This window comes from Chroicocephalus ridibundus, chromosome 1 (genome assembly GCF_963924245.1).
Source record: "Chroicocephalus ridibundus chromosome 1, bChrRid1.1, whole genome shotgun sequence".
NCBI classification, from domain to species: domain Eukaryota; kingdom Metazoa; phylum Chordata; class Aves; order Charadriiformes; family Laridae; genus Chroicocephalus; species Chroicocephalus ridibundus.
In genome coordinates this window covers 106577345-106595905 of record NC_086284.1, presented here as the reverse complement: position 1 = coordinate 106595905, position 18561 = coordinate 106577345, and the positions used below count along the sequence as shown (strand labels likewise).

Here is an 18561-nt window from a genome sequence, read left to right as displayed (position 1 = left end):
GTTGTCAAATACTTGCTCTGCCATGAAGTGCAGTATCAAAACAATCCTAAATCCACCATGTAACAAGGAGCTTGAGGTGTGGTGGTTTTTTTTTTTTAATGCATACACGCATACTAACCGGTTGTCATTCAAATTGATCTTCTTGAACAGAGCCATTATCCCCATTTATGGTGTTTCTCTTTTGTTACATGACTAAATTCTCACAAGGAAAGGTAGATATTTTTGGTAACTAAAGGCATCTCCAGAGCTTTTGGAATCTCCAGCAGAGCACAACAAGATTTAATAATCAGGTAGCCCTCTAAAGGTTTTTTAATTAAAATTAATAAAAACAGACAAGTACCCAGGTTTCGGAACCAATGTCACATTACAATCAAGGGCAGAAAAGTGACTTATTTAGGGCTGAAGACTCAAAACCACACACCAGACATTACTGGCTGATATTCTCAGATGGTTTAGTATCACCAAAAAGGACGGAAAATGTGTTTTCAATACCTCAACTGTAGGTATTTATGAAGTAGAGCCAGGGAAGGAGGGCAGATTCCAGATCAAGCTGTGTGAACAAGGGCCCCATCAGACCAACTGCATTCAGTTTTAAACAAAAAAAAAACAACAAAAAAAAACCCCAACACACCAAAAAAACAGGTCAGAGGGAAAGTTTTGACTTCTCTCAAGAGTGAGTCCTTTGTCTCCAAATTATTCCAGGCTCTAGCTCTCTATCAAGATTGCTCTTGGCAATCCTTAGCCTGGCCGCACCTGTTGTAAACTCTCATTGCAAGAGCATGCTCTAACAGTTAACCAAGCTTACAGAAAGTAATTCAGTATTTTTTTCAATTTGCCTTACTTTTAATCTTCTTACACCACAGGATTTTTTCAAAATCCCCTGAATTTAAATCCAATAACACGCAGCCCTAGACTTACGTGTTAAAACCACACAGACAGCTCACCTAACAACTTCAATGAACCTATTACCACATATAAAACCAATTATATTTTTTATCAGTAGCAGTCTAGAACTCTGTCTCTTCATTGCTTGGGTATAAGGAGGTATGTAGGTGACTATTGGTTTAACATAGCCTATATATTAATATAGTGTGTATACAGAGATGTACACACACAGTGATTTGAATGTCATACATTAACTACGCAAATATATTGGGGATTTCAATATATATTTGCATACATTATATTGACACATTAGGTGATTTTTATACATTATGTGTATGCAAGTACACAGACATTTGACAGACACTATTTTTTTTCTTAAACCCAAATACGAAAAGCTTATCGTTATTATATAAATTTTTTGGAAGATGTGACAGGTGACAGATGACAAAGTGACACTCATTGCAGTATTCAGAATTAAGGATGTAAATTTAGCCTAGAGATACTACCTTAAAAATAAACAAGTAACAGCTTGGAGACACGCTTCAAGCCAGAGGTGAACCAACCAAACTGTGGACAGAGCAGGCTGCCCAGCAAGGTTGCACAGGCTCTGTCCTTGGAGCTCCATTTTCAAGACCCACCTGCAGAAAGCCCTCGAGCAGCCAGCCTGGTCTGATCCCAGAGCTGACCATACTTTGGGCAGGGGGGTGGACCACAGACCTCCTGAGGGATCTTGTGATCCTATCTACTAATTTCTTGACCAAGTCTCCACACCTAGCAGCTTGTTTTAATTATTTTACTGAGTCACTAGGAAAAAAAAAAAAAAAAAAAAAAAAAAAGAGATTCTGCCCAGAAAAACAGCTGTGAATTCATTAAACTATTAAAGGAAGCTACCATGATCTTAAGCTATTTTGCTAAGCTTTGTATTGGAGAAGGACTGCCAATTAAGATAAATCATCATACCTCTTCTTCATACAACCTACAAACCAAACTGTTTATTACCCTTTACAGTTTATTAAACACCTGCAAAGAGAAAGTCATGAAAAGCCATCAAAGATTATCTATGCTTCTTGTAGGTTTGCCATACAACGCAACACAAATCAATTAAAACTGATTAAGAAAGATCACTTGCATCTGTCACACAAACAGCTCATGAAAAAAAGAAAAAAATTAAAATATACCAAAATCTTGTCAGATCCTTCATGTTTTCCTATGTGTTTTGTGACGAAGCACAGCAGCTGATCAATTTCCCCCCCCAGAAAAGGCGTTTGAAGAGAATGTGACCCTCAAAATTGTCTGATGCTCATTAATCAAACAAAATATAAACAGGGGAGGCAAGGGAGAAGCTCCTTTTTTACTCCTGTAACTTGTCTACCTAACTGCCAAGGATCCTGAGGGAGCACCAGCACCCACAGCATTTGCCCTGCCCTGCTTACCCACGCAGCCACCCACCCCAACACAGCAGCATTTTAAATAGAAATGCAAAAGAGACCCTTCAACAAATGCAAAACCTTTGCCAGGGAAATTCAGGAACAGAACCGACAGGAAAAGGAACTGAAAGTCTAATGGAAGCAAAGGAAAGGCTTCCTTCCCCTTCCCACGTTGCAAAGTCATTTCTAAAGGTCTAGCTTGAAAACTAAACAGTGAAGAAACAAATACTTTGGGTCTTCCATTTAAAAAAAAAAGAACAAAAATAATAACCTATAAAGCGGTATATTACCGAGTTTCACAAAAAGCTGTCAGGCAATATACTTTTTGTCATCTAACTTCCTAAGGGCCAGCTTGTATGATATCAATGTCGTAACAACTTGATTTCAGTCAGCTGGTATAAGTGTCTCTCATAAATATGGAGCTAGAGCAGGAAGCCAAACAGGCATGGCAGAAATCCTGAAAACCTGAATGTGCTAATTAGGAGAAATCTTGATCTATAAACCAGGATCATTCACAAAAATTCAAAAGGACGGTTACCATCTGTTGCATTTACCTACCGAAATCAGACAGTTAATGGAAAGAGATTAAATGGGAAAATAGCTACAGAAGAATATGACGGTTTCTTAAATTATGAGAGCTCTTGGCCAATGGGTTTCCTAACCCCAGTACGTATGATTCACATGAGCAGCAGAAGCAACATGCTAAGCAACCACGACAGCACCGGAGCACCACTAAGGAACATTTCCTTTAAAGCTGCATAAATAAATATTAATCTACCTGTAATTTTAGAAAGGAATTCTACACGTGTAATATAGAGAGAATTTGTTTTGTTCCTGCTTTCCCTCTTCCTTATACCACTCCCTGTGAAAGCAAAGTACAGATTCTTTGCTGTTTTCCAGAAAGAATTTGTTAAAATGTCAGGGAAAATGTTTCATTTCAGAAGAGGGGTCTAAAGAGAATCTAATTCAAACATCAAAATTTCATGCTTTAGCATGTGAAGACAGTTCAAGTGCGGTAAAAGCACGCATGCAATTCCTATTATGAAATATTTCAGTATTATAAAAGCAGTCACTTGTTCAAAACATCAACCCAAGAGTATCAAGATCGACAAACGCCTGATCACAAGACGACCAGATGTTAAAACCTACCCCACTATCAAACATGAAAAAAAAAAGATCGATGCACTGCCTCAAATGTTCATATGGAACGACAGAACAAGATGGAAAGCTGCTGCGGAAACATCAGTGCCCATTTACGCAAATGTTTCAAGGCAAAAGATGTCTCTGAAATTTCTGGATATCACCAAGGCAGACACCATTGCAGAGGTCTCTGAATACAGACTCTGCCTCGAACGGGTTTTGGTGCAAAACGAAGCCCCCTTTCTTGCAAGCACCTTTACAGTGGCACTGCCCACGTACCTATCTGTAAGGCCAGGGCTGCGGGGACCCAACAGAAATGCCCATCCCTCTGTGGTCTATCCTGAAGCACGGTCTCAATCATAAAACCTCATTTTTTCACTTCAGCTAGGCACCCGAGGCAGAGGGTTTCTTTCCATTGCGTTTAGACAACAAATGGTTGCATCAAGCTGATAAAACCCAAATGAGTTTTGTAACTGGAAGCTTTAAACCTCCGAGCATCTTTACGACGGCTCGGCTCGATACACCCTGCTCAGCACGGGCAAGATGACGCTGGCTGCCTCGGCGGCGGGGCTGGAGAGCCGGGATGCAGAGGTGTCTCCTCTCGCCCGCCGGCTACCGGGGTTCCCTCCCGGGAAGGGCACCTGAGCCACAGGCCCGCACGCCCCTGCCCAAGGGGGAGCGCCAAGCTTCGGGCTCTGCTTTTAGGCTAAATATTGGCATTCACCTCACCCCCACCCACCCCCTGACAGCCCCCCTCGGCAGAAGGGGGGTTAATACCAGAGGAGGACAGAAGCTGAGCTCTCAAGGCCGATGTCTGGCAACCAAGGACCGAAGGAGACCAGAAAACTCTCCCCTCCCACACCTTTTTTTTTTTTTTTTTCGGGGGGGGGGGGGGCGGGGGCGGAGTACCGACACCCAGCTATGTCGGCTCCTCCTTTGAGGTCCGGCCTTGCGCAGCCCCACCGGGCTCCCCCCGACCCCGCCAGGAGCCGCGCTGCGCTCACACCCCCGGCCGGAGGAGGCGGGTAGGGGGGACCCCTCCCACCCCCAACCCACCCCGGAGGGGGAGAGAGGGCCGGGGCGTGGGGAGCCGCCTCCGGGGCGGGGAAAGGAGGGGAGGGCATGGAGGGGGGGCGGCGGAGGGGCGCGGGCTGCCGGCGGCCGCAGCGCGTACGGCGGCGCCTCTCTGCTGCACTGCAGAGGCGCCATCTTCTCGCTCCTCCGCGCCGCCCGGCACCGGCCCGCCCGTGAGGGGGGAGCACGGACACGGCCCGCCCCGGCCCCGACCGCCGCCGCCGCCCCCTCCCCACGCACCCCCGCCGGCACCGCCCTCCCGCCCACCCCGCCGGGCTGCTGCGCCAGCCCGCGGGGAGCTGCCCGCCGCCGCCCCGCACACCTGTGTGTGTGTGTGTGTGCGCCATGGGGGAGCTGCTGCCCTGCCCTGCCCTCCCCCGGCAGCACCCCCGCCCGCAGCCCGGCTCCGTGCCCCCCGCCCGAGGATGCGGTGCCGCCGGGCCCCCACGCCGGCAAAGTTTCGCTTCCCCAGCGCCGGCGGAGAAACCCCCGCGGGAGGCGCCCGGCCCTCCTCCGCCCTGCCCGCCGGCCGCCGCCCCTTCCCCGCCGACCCCCGCCGCGCCAGACGGCTCGGCGGGCGGCGGACGAAGTTAACGGGGAAGCGCTCCCGGCGTGCGGCAGCCGGATCAGCGAAAGCAGCCGGTCCCGGCCGCCCGCCGCGGCCACGGGGGTGGCGGGCGCCGGCCCCGGCGGCTTCCCCAAGCCGCTTCCTCCTCACCGCCCCCCGGCTCGGCGGGAGCGGCCCTATTGTTCAGCGGCGGGAGGGCGCCGGCAGCCGGGGAAGGAGCCCCCACCATCTCCCGCCGCCCGGCTGCCTGACGGGCGCCGGCGACCCCCGCCCGCCCGCCGCAGTCGAGCCCACGCCGCGGGGGCGGCTGCGGGCAGACAAAGCCTCGGGGAAGCGGAGGAGGACGTCGGGGAAAGCCCCCGCCCGGCCGCCCCCTGCCCCGCTTACCTCGAGAGCCGGAACGGCGCCGGCGGCCAGCAGCAGGAGGGCTAAGTGTGGCAGCATCGCGGCGGCCGGGAAGGGGGGGGAGGGAGGGAAGGAGGGAAGCCGGCGAGAGGCGGCGGGGTCCGGCTGTAAATCCGCGGGGCCGCGCCGCTGCCGGGAAGAGCGACTGAGCTGCGGCGGCACCAGCCGAGCGCCGCGGCGGGGCCGGTCAGCTGATGGCCCGGCCCGCCCCCGAGCGGGCGGTGCGGCCCGGCCCGGCCCGGCCCTTCCCCGCCCCGCCGAGACCCCCTAGCGGCGGCGCCCGGGCGGTGCAGCGGCGGCCGGCGGCCCTTCGGCCCGGGCGCGGCTCGGCGCCCGCAGCGGTGGTTGCGGCCCGCCCCGACCGTTCTCCTCCGTGCCCAGAGCACCGCAGCCTCCCCCCCCTCTCCGGGCCCGGATACCGCGGGGTTAGGTCCCAGCGGCGAGGCGGCTCCTCAGGCCCAGGCCCGGCGGCTTTCTGCGGCCTCGGGCCGGCTCCCAGGCCAGCCTTAACCCGGTGAGTTGGTGTCAGGGTGGAGGTGATGGGTAAAGCACGGCCATTTCGCCCAGGGGCTGTACCTGACCCAGCATTCCGCCCAGGGGAAGCCTAATCCTCTGCTGATCCGCCTGGGCAGACAGCAGTGGTTGCCACAGGGTTTCTTTGCCCGCTGCTCATCGCAAGATCAACGTGAAATTAATTCGTAGGAGCGCTACCGATAACGAGGGCACGCGGGAACATGGGCAGGGCTGAGGCTTATGGCAGTTCAAGGAGGAAGAAATCAAATCAAAATGTAGGGCTTTCTCAAAAAGCTTGTAGTCAGGAGGCCAAAGCAAACCAACTTTCTCACCTTCTCAAAAGCATTGTGATAATTGGTATCGTAAACCTGTGAGGAGAGCTAAAAACAAGTGTTAGGAGAGTTCCATGTTGAAACAGCTGCTATTGTAGACAAAATTCTGCCTCTGACCTGCGGACTCCGTGGCAGCGTTTCTGCTCCCACCAAGGCTCCTGAGATGGCAGCTAGCAGACCTACCCATAAACGAGGACCTACAGCCAGGCCACGTAAGGGGCGGGTGGTGGACATCTCCCCGGTGTATGGCTCGGTACAGCCGCCTGGGCTGCATTGTTCTCGCTGCCGATCTCACACTCACCTTCTGTTGAAGTCAGACCCTGCAATCCACTGAGGCTCTTGGCCAAAGCTGCATCCCGATAGAGAGGGATGCTCGACCGGGCGAGAGCAACCTGGGCTGCCATGTCAGGCAGGCTGTAATGTGCAGCGAGAGACCTTCCTGCCACAGCCAGGCCCTAAAGTTAGAAGACCGTTCTCGTGCAAATATGAATCTTCTCATGCAAGTGAATGAACTGGCGATGGATGGAGGCTTTTGGGAATTGCTGGAGTTACGCTTAGGGAATTCGAGAGATCTCTGACAGGCAGATAAGAGATGAGGCTCCTCTCTCTACCCCTAAACATACAGATGCAAGGTACATCCAACAAGTGCTTTTACAAAACACACAGAACCTGTAAATTAAAACGAGTTGAACAGCAACAATGGCAGGCTTAACAGTATTCATTTGATATTGTCACCTGCTTGTTAGGATAATGATCACGTGTCTTTGAGGGGTTAGGGAAGGATTTGCTGCGCAAATGTTTCTAACCAGTTGGCTTCTAAACTCAGCCATCGGAAAGGCAGCGCCATGGTTGCAAATAAGCAACATCCTGCTAAAGCTGATGGAGGTCATTCAAAAACAATTCTTTCCAGAAACAATGGAGGCAATCAGAAGGAAGCTCTTTGCAAGTTCTGGGGAAAAAAAAAAAAAATAAAAAAAAAATTAGGCTTCCAGATGGGATGGATGGAAGACCGAAATAGATTCATGTAGCCCTTTTATTATTAGTTGGCTTGGTAGTTCTTTGTAATCACTTCTTCCTAGGGCTAAAATCAAACAGTATTTCAACTGCTGCTTCTCTGGGTGAGCCAAGCCTTCCTTCCTCATGGTGGCAAGCAGGTTGGAGGTCCCTTTTGCCTGTGGCTAGGGGTGGGGCAGACCCATAGAATGGATTGCACACCTTGGGGGAGAGCCGGGAAGGCTCAAGTGAAAAGGCGGGGAAAAGTCAAAGGTACCAGACAACCTCTATGGGATAGGTGTTTCCATTTACAGCTAGTAAAAACCAGTGACAATATCCAAAAAACAGTGACAATATTCACTAAGATTTCATGAAGTTAGCCACACTGAAAGGTTATAACCAATGACTCTTTAGAAAGCTATTTGTAAGGTCTACAAAATTTGGAAATAACCTACTGATAGGAAAAAAAAGAGAGATCATATCCAGTTTTCCATGCTCTGTCTTCTTTCCAGGATCTGTATAGAAGGTCTGGCATGCTTTTTTCCTTGCTTTCTCTACCTGATGTCTTAGTATAGAGATTCAGTCTTACCAAAGCTTGGAAGCTGTCATAGCTGGAATACAACAAAGCCCACTACCACCTCGCAACAGGGTGAACAATGGAAATTGTCTTCCCAAAGAAGAAGGTTGGAAGACAAGATGATAAGGCTTACATTAGAATCTAATAAAATGCGTTAAGAAAATAATCCCAAACTATGTTCAGATGGGATTTTCCCTTGAATCGCTGAGCTTTGTTATTCAGTCTTAATGCGATAACTTCCAAAGCGATGAGCAAGCGTGCATGTCAAGTTTCATTTTTTGGCCACTTCTGTGCTCTGCCTGTGTATCTTTGTGTGCAAATGATGCCTAATATTATTTTACAGCCTTTTCATTTTAATATATTATGTACATGGAAACATTGTTCAGCCATACAGTTTCTCATTGAACACTCATGAAGCAAGTGGACCTTATCCACAAATGCTGATATTCCTCTACAATAAGCAATAAAACACCTTAGCCTGCTTCATAACCTAATGAATTTCAGTGGTAAATAAGTGAATGGCTATTTCACTCTGCTTGTGTTTTGTTGCCACGCTTACCAAAGCAGCACGTTGTCGGGTCAGAGGTGTCTTTTGGCTTGGAAGAGTCTGTTCTTTCGGTGAAGAGGAGAGAGGGAAATTTTTACATTCTCCAGCCCCCCTCCCTTAATAATAACTAATTGAAGGTGTTTGCGGGGGGCGGGGGGGGGTGGGGAACAAAAGCAGTGTTGCATCAGTTACTTTTAAGCAATAAAATTCCCCTTGATGCTCCCATGGATATCTCAGCAGAGAATTGTAACGGGAGGACTCACACACAGTTTCTGAAGGGGGATTTCTGAAGGCAGCCTGTGGCATGGACGCAATGAAGGCATTGCCAAATATCTCTGAATATGTGCAAGTGGTTTTATAGAGTACATGCTATTTACTGATGTTCCCTGAATTTCTGATTGTGAAAGCTTATTTCATTCACACCAACAAAATTAGCATTATTAGTCCAATTCGTGGCTGTATTTTATTCATATTAGGGATGATTCCTCAGGCAGATTCCTTCAGCACGATGCTGCAGCCAGTGCTTTCACGGAGATGATTTCTCCATTTGTTCTCAACTCTGAGGAGAGAGCTCCAAGTTGGCAAACTTGAGTTTTGGTCCAGACTTGGATGATGACTCACTGTCTCCTTCTGGTGTCGCTTCGCTTCAGTGTTCATAATTTTCTTTACCGGGGATAATACCGTTTCTCTGCCTTTGCCGTTCATGCAGGGAACAGAACAAAGCACTAGGGTTAGTATTTCTGAATGAACCTTTGCAAGTTAAAGACTCGGATCCTGCTGAGCTGGCACCTTCTGTGTTAGTCCCAGTCAAGGAGGTTTTCTGTATGCTGAAAACTACTACAGCGTAAATTACCGGATTTGTTGCAGACAACTCCAGCAGGAATTTGTATTTTCAAATAGCACAGAATTAATTTTAATGGCAAACCTTTAGGTTTTATGCTACACCTTGAACCACTGCAGGTATAATTAATCTGCTTACTGTCATGCAAGTGTCCTCAAGAGACGTGTTTTTTTTTCCTTTGGAGTCAGCCCTGAGAAAAGAGGCTCTCTAAATATTAATCCAAAATAGGAAGAGAGAGATTGTACCTAATCAACCCTACACAAGTACGTGCTGTTAGCGACAACAATGCGTGCGGATATGATTTCAAATAGTGAACAGTTGATCCTTGTCTGGATTCTGCAAAGCACCTTCAGTTTTTGGCTTTTACAGATGCAGTACACAGTTAGGTAGCCAGTAGCCATAGCGACCTACTCAAATGCAAATGATTTGCTCTGCATAGCACAGGAGTATTAAGAGTTGATGATATCTACTGGAGCAGGTACACAATACAAATGGCAGAGCCAAGTGAATAACGAAATCACAGTCCAAAATCCCAGGAGTGCTCAGCCAAGGAAATGAAATGGAGATGCGAACAACGGTAATTGCTCCAGTGATTAGGATGTGAGCATACATGGACATTACTCCATACCAAACAAATACGGTGTTCTTATGGCTTCTCCCTTTGTTGACAGAAGCTGTTGTTGCTTGCTGATGGTGTCAGTAGAAAGGAGATCTTCAGGATGGCTGCTGCTTCATTTGATTCTGCACCTCTGATTTTGTTTACCCAATTGCTACATAACGCAAATATTTCTAGCAGAATGAGGGTTTAACATTTATTTCTTTTTTTTTTTCTTTCCACTCCATGCACTGAATCTTCTTAGATATTTTTGGCCTCATGCCTCATGTGGGCAATTTACTAGTAAAGTATTGCAGGTGCAGGCTTTCTGGTGGTGTTTTTCCTCACCGTCCTATATGCAAACATCTCAATACCAACACACTTCTCCCAACAAATAAAAATGTCACCCTACAGTACAACAGGCCAATTTATTTTCAGGCAAGTCGTGTTTGGCATTACTCAGAGAACAATCAGCATCTCCGAACGATTAAAGCAAATGATGATTTGAGAGCATCTAACTCCATGAGAACTCCAGAGCAGCTATGCAAATGACATTTAGCTATTTGCACCCCTGCAACTGAAAGTTATTATGTGCTTTTTGCATGTTATGAAGGCCACCAAATGAGATGGTTATGGTCCTCTCGGCCTCTTTCCAGCAGCTTGTTCTACTCTGATTTGTCCTTCCAGATAAAGTAACATCGCATTTTGTGGTGTGAGTATCCCAAACCATTAATATTTAACAAAAATAGAGGCAACTAACAGAATGTCTTCGATTTCTCCCGATCCCTGAGTGCACTAGTAAGATTTTTTAACAGTATTCAAAAGTCATTAAGTAATCTTTTTGCTGTCAAAGATTTACTCCTTTTTTTATCCCCTCCTGTGTTTCCCTGATGCTTTCCCATCTCTCCACAGACACAGCTCTCAAGCTTTGTCCACGTTGGGTTCCCCTCCATGGGATCTAGCTCTTCTGTAGCTTTGCCCAGAGCTGTCCTGCTGTCTGACATCTGTCCAGCCCTCCCCAAAGACCAGGAATCCCCCAACACTCCTCTCAGCTTTTGGGCTCTTGTTACCTCCTCTTCCATAGTATGAGATGGAACATATTAATAAACACCTTATTTCCCTTCCCGTACATGAGGGAAGGGTGCTGCTGATAAATCAACCAACTGTACCTGGAGGTAGTGAAGTTATTAAAGAGAAATCTTTCTATTTTTGAGTCAGCTTCCACTTTTTTCCAGGCCACACAAGCCTTCCATGGATGTCTGAATGGACCCCAAAACAAAAAAGAGGTGCTAGCTGGACAAAAGGAGCTGTCTGTACAAAGTTATGCACAGTGCTTTTATTCAACACTGTCTTGGAACTGAAATAAAAAATAGAAACGGGAAATTTAGCAGATGCTGTGTGTGAATATATATGCACATACATAAAATGTATCTTAGATTTTGAGTTCAGTTAACTGAAGCCTTTTGTACAGAATGAGAAAATATATTGTTATTTTGATTCTTTCAGCATAGTGTCGCAGATCTTAAAATACTTGTTTAATTGCTAGCACAGCAGGTTGGGATGGTCAAAGGCCCATCCTACCACCTTTTTCTACAATGCTCGACTTGATTTTGAAAGTCCCAGCTAGCTTGTGATAGTGAAATTAAAACCAATATATTGAAGAACAGTAGTGGTCCCCACTTAATACAGAACAACTCTTTGTCAAGAAACTTTAACAAAAGCATCCCCATTCCTCAACTTGCTTGTAAGGGGCTTAACTCACCACATAATTTAGCCTTTCCTCAACCATCCCTGGAGAAAAAAATATAGTAGCTTTTCTGAAGGCTGTGAAAATCTGAAGCAGTCAACAGAGACCGTTCAGAGGAAGTGAAGTCTGGGGACTTTATGTTATAAAATGACAAGTTCAGCCGGAGTACAACTCCACCAATATTCAGCAGGTGACAAGGAAGTCTCTCGAGCCACAAGCCTGCACTTTAAATGTGGACAAAAAGCACCCAATCCCAGAAACCGTTACAGGGCTGCGGTGATTTCAGCAGCAGCTGGGTGCGTAGGTGCCACAGGTCGCTCCCTGTACAGCCATTTGAAAGACTAAGAGTATAACCTGAAGGACTGTGGCTCCAGCTGCAGAGACAGAAATGGGAGCTACAAACAACGGTGATGCTGCTGTAGCCCCAGACGCTCTCTCTGCAAGTGGCTGGGGCTTTCACTCTGACAATTGCCGTCACCCTCCACAGCGCTGGTACGTTTGCATTCCCAGTGCCACGCTGCGGCAGCATTTGTGGTGGGAGGAGTGGGAGGCAGTGGCTAAAGTGTGCCTCTGTAACTCTCTTAGCTTCCCGTTTGTAAATTCACATTAGGAGGCTGTGACAGCGTGTCATGGAGTAGCCCATGCAGTGCCTGTCTGTGTGAGGTTGTTATTAAAGTGGAAACAAAGTGCAAAGAAAAAAGCAAGCTGCCTTAATTCCTGTTACCAAAATCTGGTAGCTTTTTTTCGTCAAGATCTGCAGTTCAAACCAAGTGGTAGACCTGAAAATAAAGGAAACGTATTTGTTTTAAATTAAAAGTACTGCTTCTTGTTGGCTTCCCATATTTTGACATGCTGCAGAGATTGCTAATGTGTCCTATGGTTATCATCCAGAAGTAAATTTATTTTGCAGAATAAGAAAGCGGAAGAGGAGGAAGCTTCAAAACATTACATCCTTTGCTGAGTCCTGTTATGAAATCTCCACGCAGCTCTAATTCACATTTGCCAGGTGAGCTGGCTTGGTATCCTCCTCAGAAATTTGCACGCAACAGTGGAACGTGAGGCATTTTCTCATATATTAGCTGGTGCTCAAAATAACGTGTCTAGGCTAATATGCGCGCATGAGGAAGTACTGATCAGATTGCTTGGTGAGACAGTTGATACTGTTCTGGGACAAGGACCGGTATCATCTCATGGGGCTTCAAAAATTGGCTGTAGGGTAGCTATCAGGATGTTGGTATCACAAACTGTTCTCACAAAGCACAGTACACAGTGCAGCTATGCAGATTAGGTGATCATCAAAATATAAATGAACTCCTCCAAAAGATTAATTTCTGTAGAGTCTCACAGTAAGACTGAAATCGCTGAGGAGAGGCCAGGAGCATAATAAAGCAGCTGCAAAACAGCACAGGAACAGACACGCTCAGTCCATCTAGGAATTGCGACCATCTTTTATAAAATGCTCACAGTATTACAAGCAGGAAAGTTTGATCACAAGCACATAAATCAGTGACTGCAGGAGCTTTGTAATGGATGGGTTTGTGCTGAAGAAGGGGGTGGGCGTGGGGGATTGCAATGAAGAACTGCAGACCGTTCCGTATACAAGAAAAATGCCATCCTTAGATCCTCCGTGTTTCGCAGTCACCCTGCAATTTCTCTCAGCAAAAGGATTTTAAAATATTTGTTCAACTTGGTTTGGCATACATCTGCCTTATTCCTTTACACGCACACACAAAAAAAAAAAACCCGGACGTATCTTTCCCTGTCTTATAGCAGAGACAGAAAAACATATTGAGAGTAGGAGAGTAGGTGAAATTTCCTTCCCCCATAGCAGGATTTGTGAAAGACGCCCACTGGTACAGACAACGCTGGTTCCATTGAAAAAGGCTATAAAACTAGATTAAAGCAAGCTAAAGCTCCTCTCCTCAGCTGTTACCACACGGATCCAGCGTCACAACCCTCTGCCACCGGGTACGGAGGGTTGTCCACGCTGTGCCTTCCAACCTCAGCACCCCTCGGCTGCCCCTTCCCCGCCTTTGGGCTGGGGCTGTGGCCCGAGCACCCAGCACCCGTGCAGCTCAGTCACACGGCCTGTCCCTCCAGGCACCCGTCGGCAGAGGTGTGCACGCCGAAATATTCATCGCAACAGACACCAACATTATCCTTTGCATTTTTTTTAATGAGCTGCTAGCAGAGCATTGAAAGTGATGCGGCTGCTTTTATAGCAGCATGGAAATACGCAGAGTGAAAGAGGATCGGTGTCATGTTAGACATTTGAAGAACCATCTATTTTTTTTTCAAAACATCAACACAGCACAGTAGAGAGAACAGATGCTGACACCTGCTTATGAAAGCCTATCTTTGTACACAAAAGAAAGACCTCCCCGGGAACGAACTCTCAGTTCAGTTTATTGTGAGCTACTGCACTACATAATCATAGAGAGAATCAGATCACAACTGTAAAAGCTAATATCCAGTTAAAGCTCACAAAGTCCTATTTTTGAAAATGATTCGTTTGAAGTTGACTTAATTTCATTTAAAGTCCCTTTTGAAAACGTGAGAAATGACTCTGAAATCACTGCAGTTATTTCAAATACATCACCCGACGTATTCTACTTACACATTCGTTGCCCCAAATGGAGCCTCACTTGTTTTTCAAATTGAAAAAACAAAACCATATTTTTGAAAAGGTGGCAGGGGGTTGTACAGCACAGCTGAGGTGGCAAATATATCTGTCATTTGCTCTGAATTTTGAACATAATACATTCAGGAAAGCTCATACAAATTCAGTTTTCAGATACAGAAGGAGAAATTCTTACGGCAGAGAAAATTAATGAAAATTTCTTCTGGAATCCGCAGCATCTCAAAACATAACGGGCAGATAATTCTATCAGAATAGCTGTACAGTATATCTACTAAACCATGGCTATTAACCTAAATATATTGAAAATAATAAACAGATATAAATAGTGATGTTCAGCCTCTAAAGTCCCAAATAAAAAAAAGAAAAGTGAAATTAAGGAGATAAATCCAACATTAGTGGGTCTAATTTCTAAGTCATTTCATTTGGTTTCTTATGCCTTTTACACCAAATGTAGTACACCTCTTACTGTCACGCTGTGAAAGTATCTGTTCCTTCTTGGCACTTATACATTATATCTGTACCCAGAAATTATTTCTGTACATAACTATATTAAATATGTATATCATATACAATTACATAAATATAAAATATGATACACTCACTATGGTGTATTTTATAGGTATATATCTGTTAAGGTAGTTATTGATGTAACTATATGTCTAGACGAGAAAAACAGCCCTGACCCCCATTAATCACGTGGGCTGGTGGAAGCAACACATTAGCGTTGCAGCAGCATCGGCAACATTCAAAACTGACTGAACCGTCACTGATCACTTAATCTTATGAAAAATCCCTAAGAAAACAGGACATTTATTGTTTTTATTACATGCTCGCAGGCTGATCCAGGTCTTATCATGATCAACAAAAGCCTCATTCTTCAGGCAACATCCTGAATCTAGTGGGAAAGGGGCATTAAAAATCAGTGTGCTGAAATTGCCAAAATACGTGTGTCCGTGTACGTATCTACAAATAAAGATCTATAGGTATAAATGGGAATTACCATGATTAAGGAAGCTTTTTTTCTGTTCTTGCAGAACTACATCATCTACTGTCTTCAGCTGGATGTTAATGCTATGCTGCTCAACCTCAAATATAAATTATCTAAACTCCTTTCAGATACCAGCATTCAGAAAAGAAAAAAGGAAAGGAGTTACATGTAGCAGCAAGGATGCAAATAGCTGGTATATTTCCAGCACGTTTCAGGTAAACTTTGTGAGCTACATAACATGTCTTAACAGCATCTTGAATTAAGCAGCCGTATCTGTAGGAAGTATTTGACTTACTCTGTGGTATGTCTCTGCCTGTGCAGACAAGGCACCCAAGTTAAGGAGAAAATGTGGACTGAAAATATGGTGACATATTTAATGAAATGTTTTGACTTCATTTCTTCAGAATTATACCTGGGCAGCACTTAGTCAAAATAATGCTTAAGTTGTGCCTTTCAAAACCGTTCAGAGTTGACATAGTTCTTCTCCCAAGTAAAAATCAGTAGGAGTTTCACTGCTGACTTCCACAGAATATAAGCCAATGTTGAGCACTTCTGAAAATAGCTTTCCATCTGTATATTTATTTAAATGGATAGGGACTGTTAGTAGAAATAGGAACTGAAAAGATCAGGCTTTAATTTTAAAAGTTAAAGTTAAATATAGGTTACTACACCAAAAAACTAAACCACAAGAAATACCCAAACTTTTAACACTGTTTTCTCTCATTTATGGCAGGAATGGATGGAAAACAGCTCCATTGACCTAGGTGACACAGCCCCAGGATTTCTGAGATCATTAAACTCCATTGACTCTTTAGTAATGGCATTTCACACTTCCAGTGGGCAGATGAGGACTCTTAACAGAATTGTCCTTAAGTTACTCCTGAGCAGTCAACCTCCCTAAAAGAAATTATTTTATCAGCCAAGGCAGTCAAACCCACCCTTTTCTACATTCAGGTAGACTTCTACTTCCCCTTTTCTTTTGCTGGTTGCTTTCTTTAAAGGAATAGCCCTTCCTGACAAACAAACGTCTGCTGGCTCTGGGCCAGCACAACATTTACTGTAGTCAATATTTAACATATGAATAATCCTACTGACTGCGGCGTGGCTGCTTGCGTGCTTGAAGTTAAAAACAGCTATACGAACACTTCGTTGGCTCAAGGCCTGACTACCGCAGAAGCTAGCAAAGTTCATGGTAAGATGTGGTAATAATTGCTTTTTGGTATTTTAGGTCCTCAAGACTTTGGTCCCCTTAGGTCTTTCTGACCACACTGTACTTTCAGAGGGCTTTACTTACTGAAAGGTCGTCTTGGGTTCTTGCTCCATTGGGTATCACAATGGACAAGAGATCTAGTGGGCTGGAGGCCCAGCTGATGTATCTTGACAGGAGCCTTATCAGCTGCAAATTTAGCTCTTGAAGTCTCAAAGGCTCAGTTCTGCATAGTGGTGCAGTGCGGGAAGGAGCACCTACATGACACCGCTCTCGGGAAGTAGTAAGAAGCAGCTGTGTCTAAGGGAGATGGTTCTTTATCTCCCTCTTGACTAGGGAGCGAGAGTGGTTGCTGCAACTCTGCAACCAACGCTACTTTCTCTTGCTTTCAAATTCTGAGTAGGCAAAACAATAAACTCCAAAACAAAAACTCCAAAGTCAGTGCAAGATGGCCCCAGGAAATCTTCTCGGTGATATCTAAATAACAAAAGCCAAGTACAGTCACGGTCTCCTGATTTCTGATTCTTAAGCTTAAAATATGCCAGGCAACAGAGGAAATAACACCTTTTCTATTTATTTTCTTTATCCTTTATTTTTTCAGTCATAACTTTACATTTAAGTATTACTTTGTTTTTTGAATGGTGTTTTTACAATGAGAAGTGCCTGTTGAAGCTTGTCTTTTGCAAATGAGAGAGAAGTCCAGAGACAGAGACTATCCTTAATTTTTCGTTGTATCTCAGTGGTGGAAGAAAAAAAATCAGTTACTCGGTGACATTCAATGCCTGGGAGGTCAAACCAAAGCAGGATGGTAATCGTTATTGCCCGTTGCTTTTGCAGCTATTTTATTACTTGTTGCAGGTCAACAATTGTCTACTTAGAGAAGTCATATTTTCTCTGTTTATATTTGGAATGCAAATTCCTGTTCCAGTTTTGGTAAGATATTTTCTGATTTTACTTGGGGTTGTTTTTTGACCTGTATAATCTCTGACTTCATGAGTATTCAAACATGTGTTTAAACACAAGATTATTCAAAGCCATTAAAGTCTGTCATGTTGTAAGAGTTTTTTCCTCGTCAGAGGTTTGAAATCTTTGGTATACTTTGTTATGTTACCCAAATTCAGATTTAAGTACATCCTTTACTCATTTGCCAACACAGATGGCACCTACAGTGTTATGTTTTGGTTTTTTTTTTCTTTTCTTTGAACGGGACTTCTAAAATTAATCAGGAAGTCAAGAAAAGCAGAAGCAGTACTAACGATGAGATGAGCTTATCTTCCCATGGCACGCAGAGACTGATGATTTTAAGCATATTGGGCCATATTTGTGATCTCAGAAAATCAGTAAAGCTCATTCCAAAATCAAGGTCTGCAGAATGGAATTAGTTTTGTCATGGGTTTTTTTTGCTTTGTTTTTTAGGTGCTGTACGAACCAATAACACTTTCAGGTTAGTGCTAATAATTGGTCTATACCACCACAGTACAGGAAGCCTCACATCTTAATGCTTCACTTGGAATATTTCTGCCCTGTGATCAGTCTAAAGTTGATTTAATTCAAGTAGAAACTATCCTAGTCAAAGCTGTTAGATCTAGAACAGACAAGCCCAATGAGAAGATGCAAAAGAAAGCACAAGGGTGAAATATGAATATTGATGCAGATTTTAGTCACTGACTTTCCACAGAATATTTTCTCAAGTTCTAGAACTTGTCCTTCAACCCAGCATATCTTAAAAGTTACCTCAGTGCTCCTTGGGGTTTTAGCTGAAGTCTGTGGTTGACAATCCTGCCTCATCCTCAGCAGCGTTCTGCCGTTTCAGTACCCCTGTGTTTAGGCGGGAGACACGGATCTCAGAGGCTGCTCTGAATTTGTTAATGGAGATTCCTCAGATACTCATAAGGCTTTATTCCAAGTGCTAGGAGAATTTCTATGACCTGTCTTCATTACGTTATAGCAGCCAGTAACGCATTTATGCACACAAACCATTCCTAAAACCCCCACAGTGCCTGCACAGTTTGCAGCCTGCAGAAAGAATCACATTTCGTGTTTGTCACTTATCCTAAGGGAAAGCAGTATACGAGCACAGC

At 45.1% G+C, this 18561-nt stretch overlaps 1 protein-coding gene across 4 annotated transcripts in view; it reads right to left on the bottom strand.

The window, feature by feature from the left end:
* Nucleotides 1-5706, bottom strand: part of APP (amyloid beta precursor protein) — a 223086-nt gene extending 217380 nt beyond the window's left edge. For 2 of the 4 annotated variants that reach the window (XM_063347206.1, XM_063347234.1), the window contains exon 1: nt 5482-5705. In XM_063347206.1, coding sequence (XP_063203276.1) covers nt 5482-5538 — 57 coding nt within the window. In that variant the 5' untranslated portion in view covers nt 5539-5705. Of the gene's footprint in view, nt 1-5481 lie in introns of all 4 variants that reach the window. The other 2 variants (XM_063347215.1, XM_063347226.1) reach the window with 2 other exon arrangements.
* Nucleotides 5707-18561: the final 12855 nt, after the last annotated feature.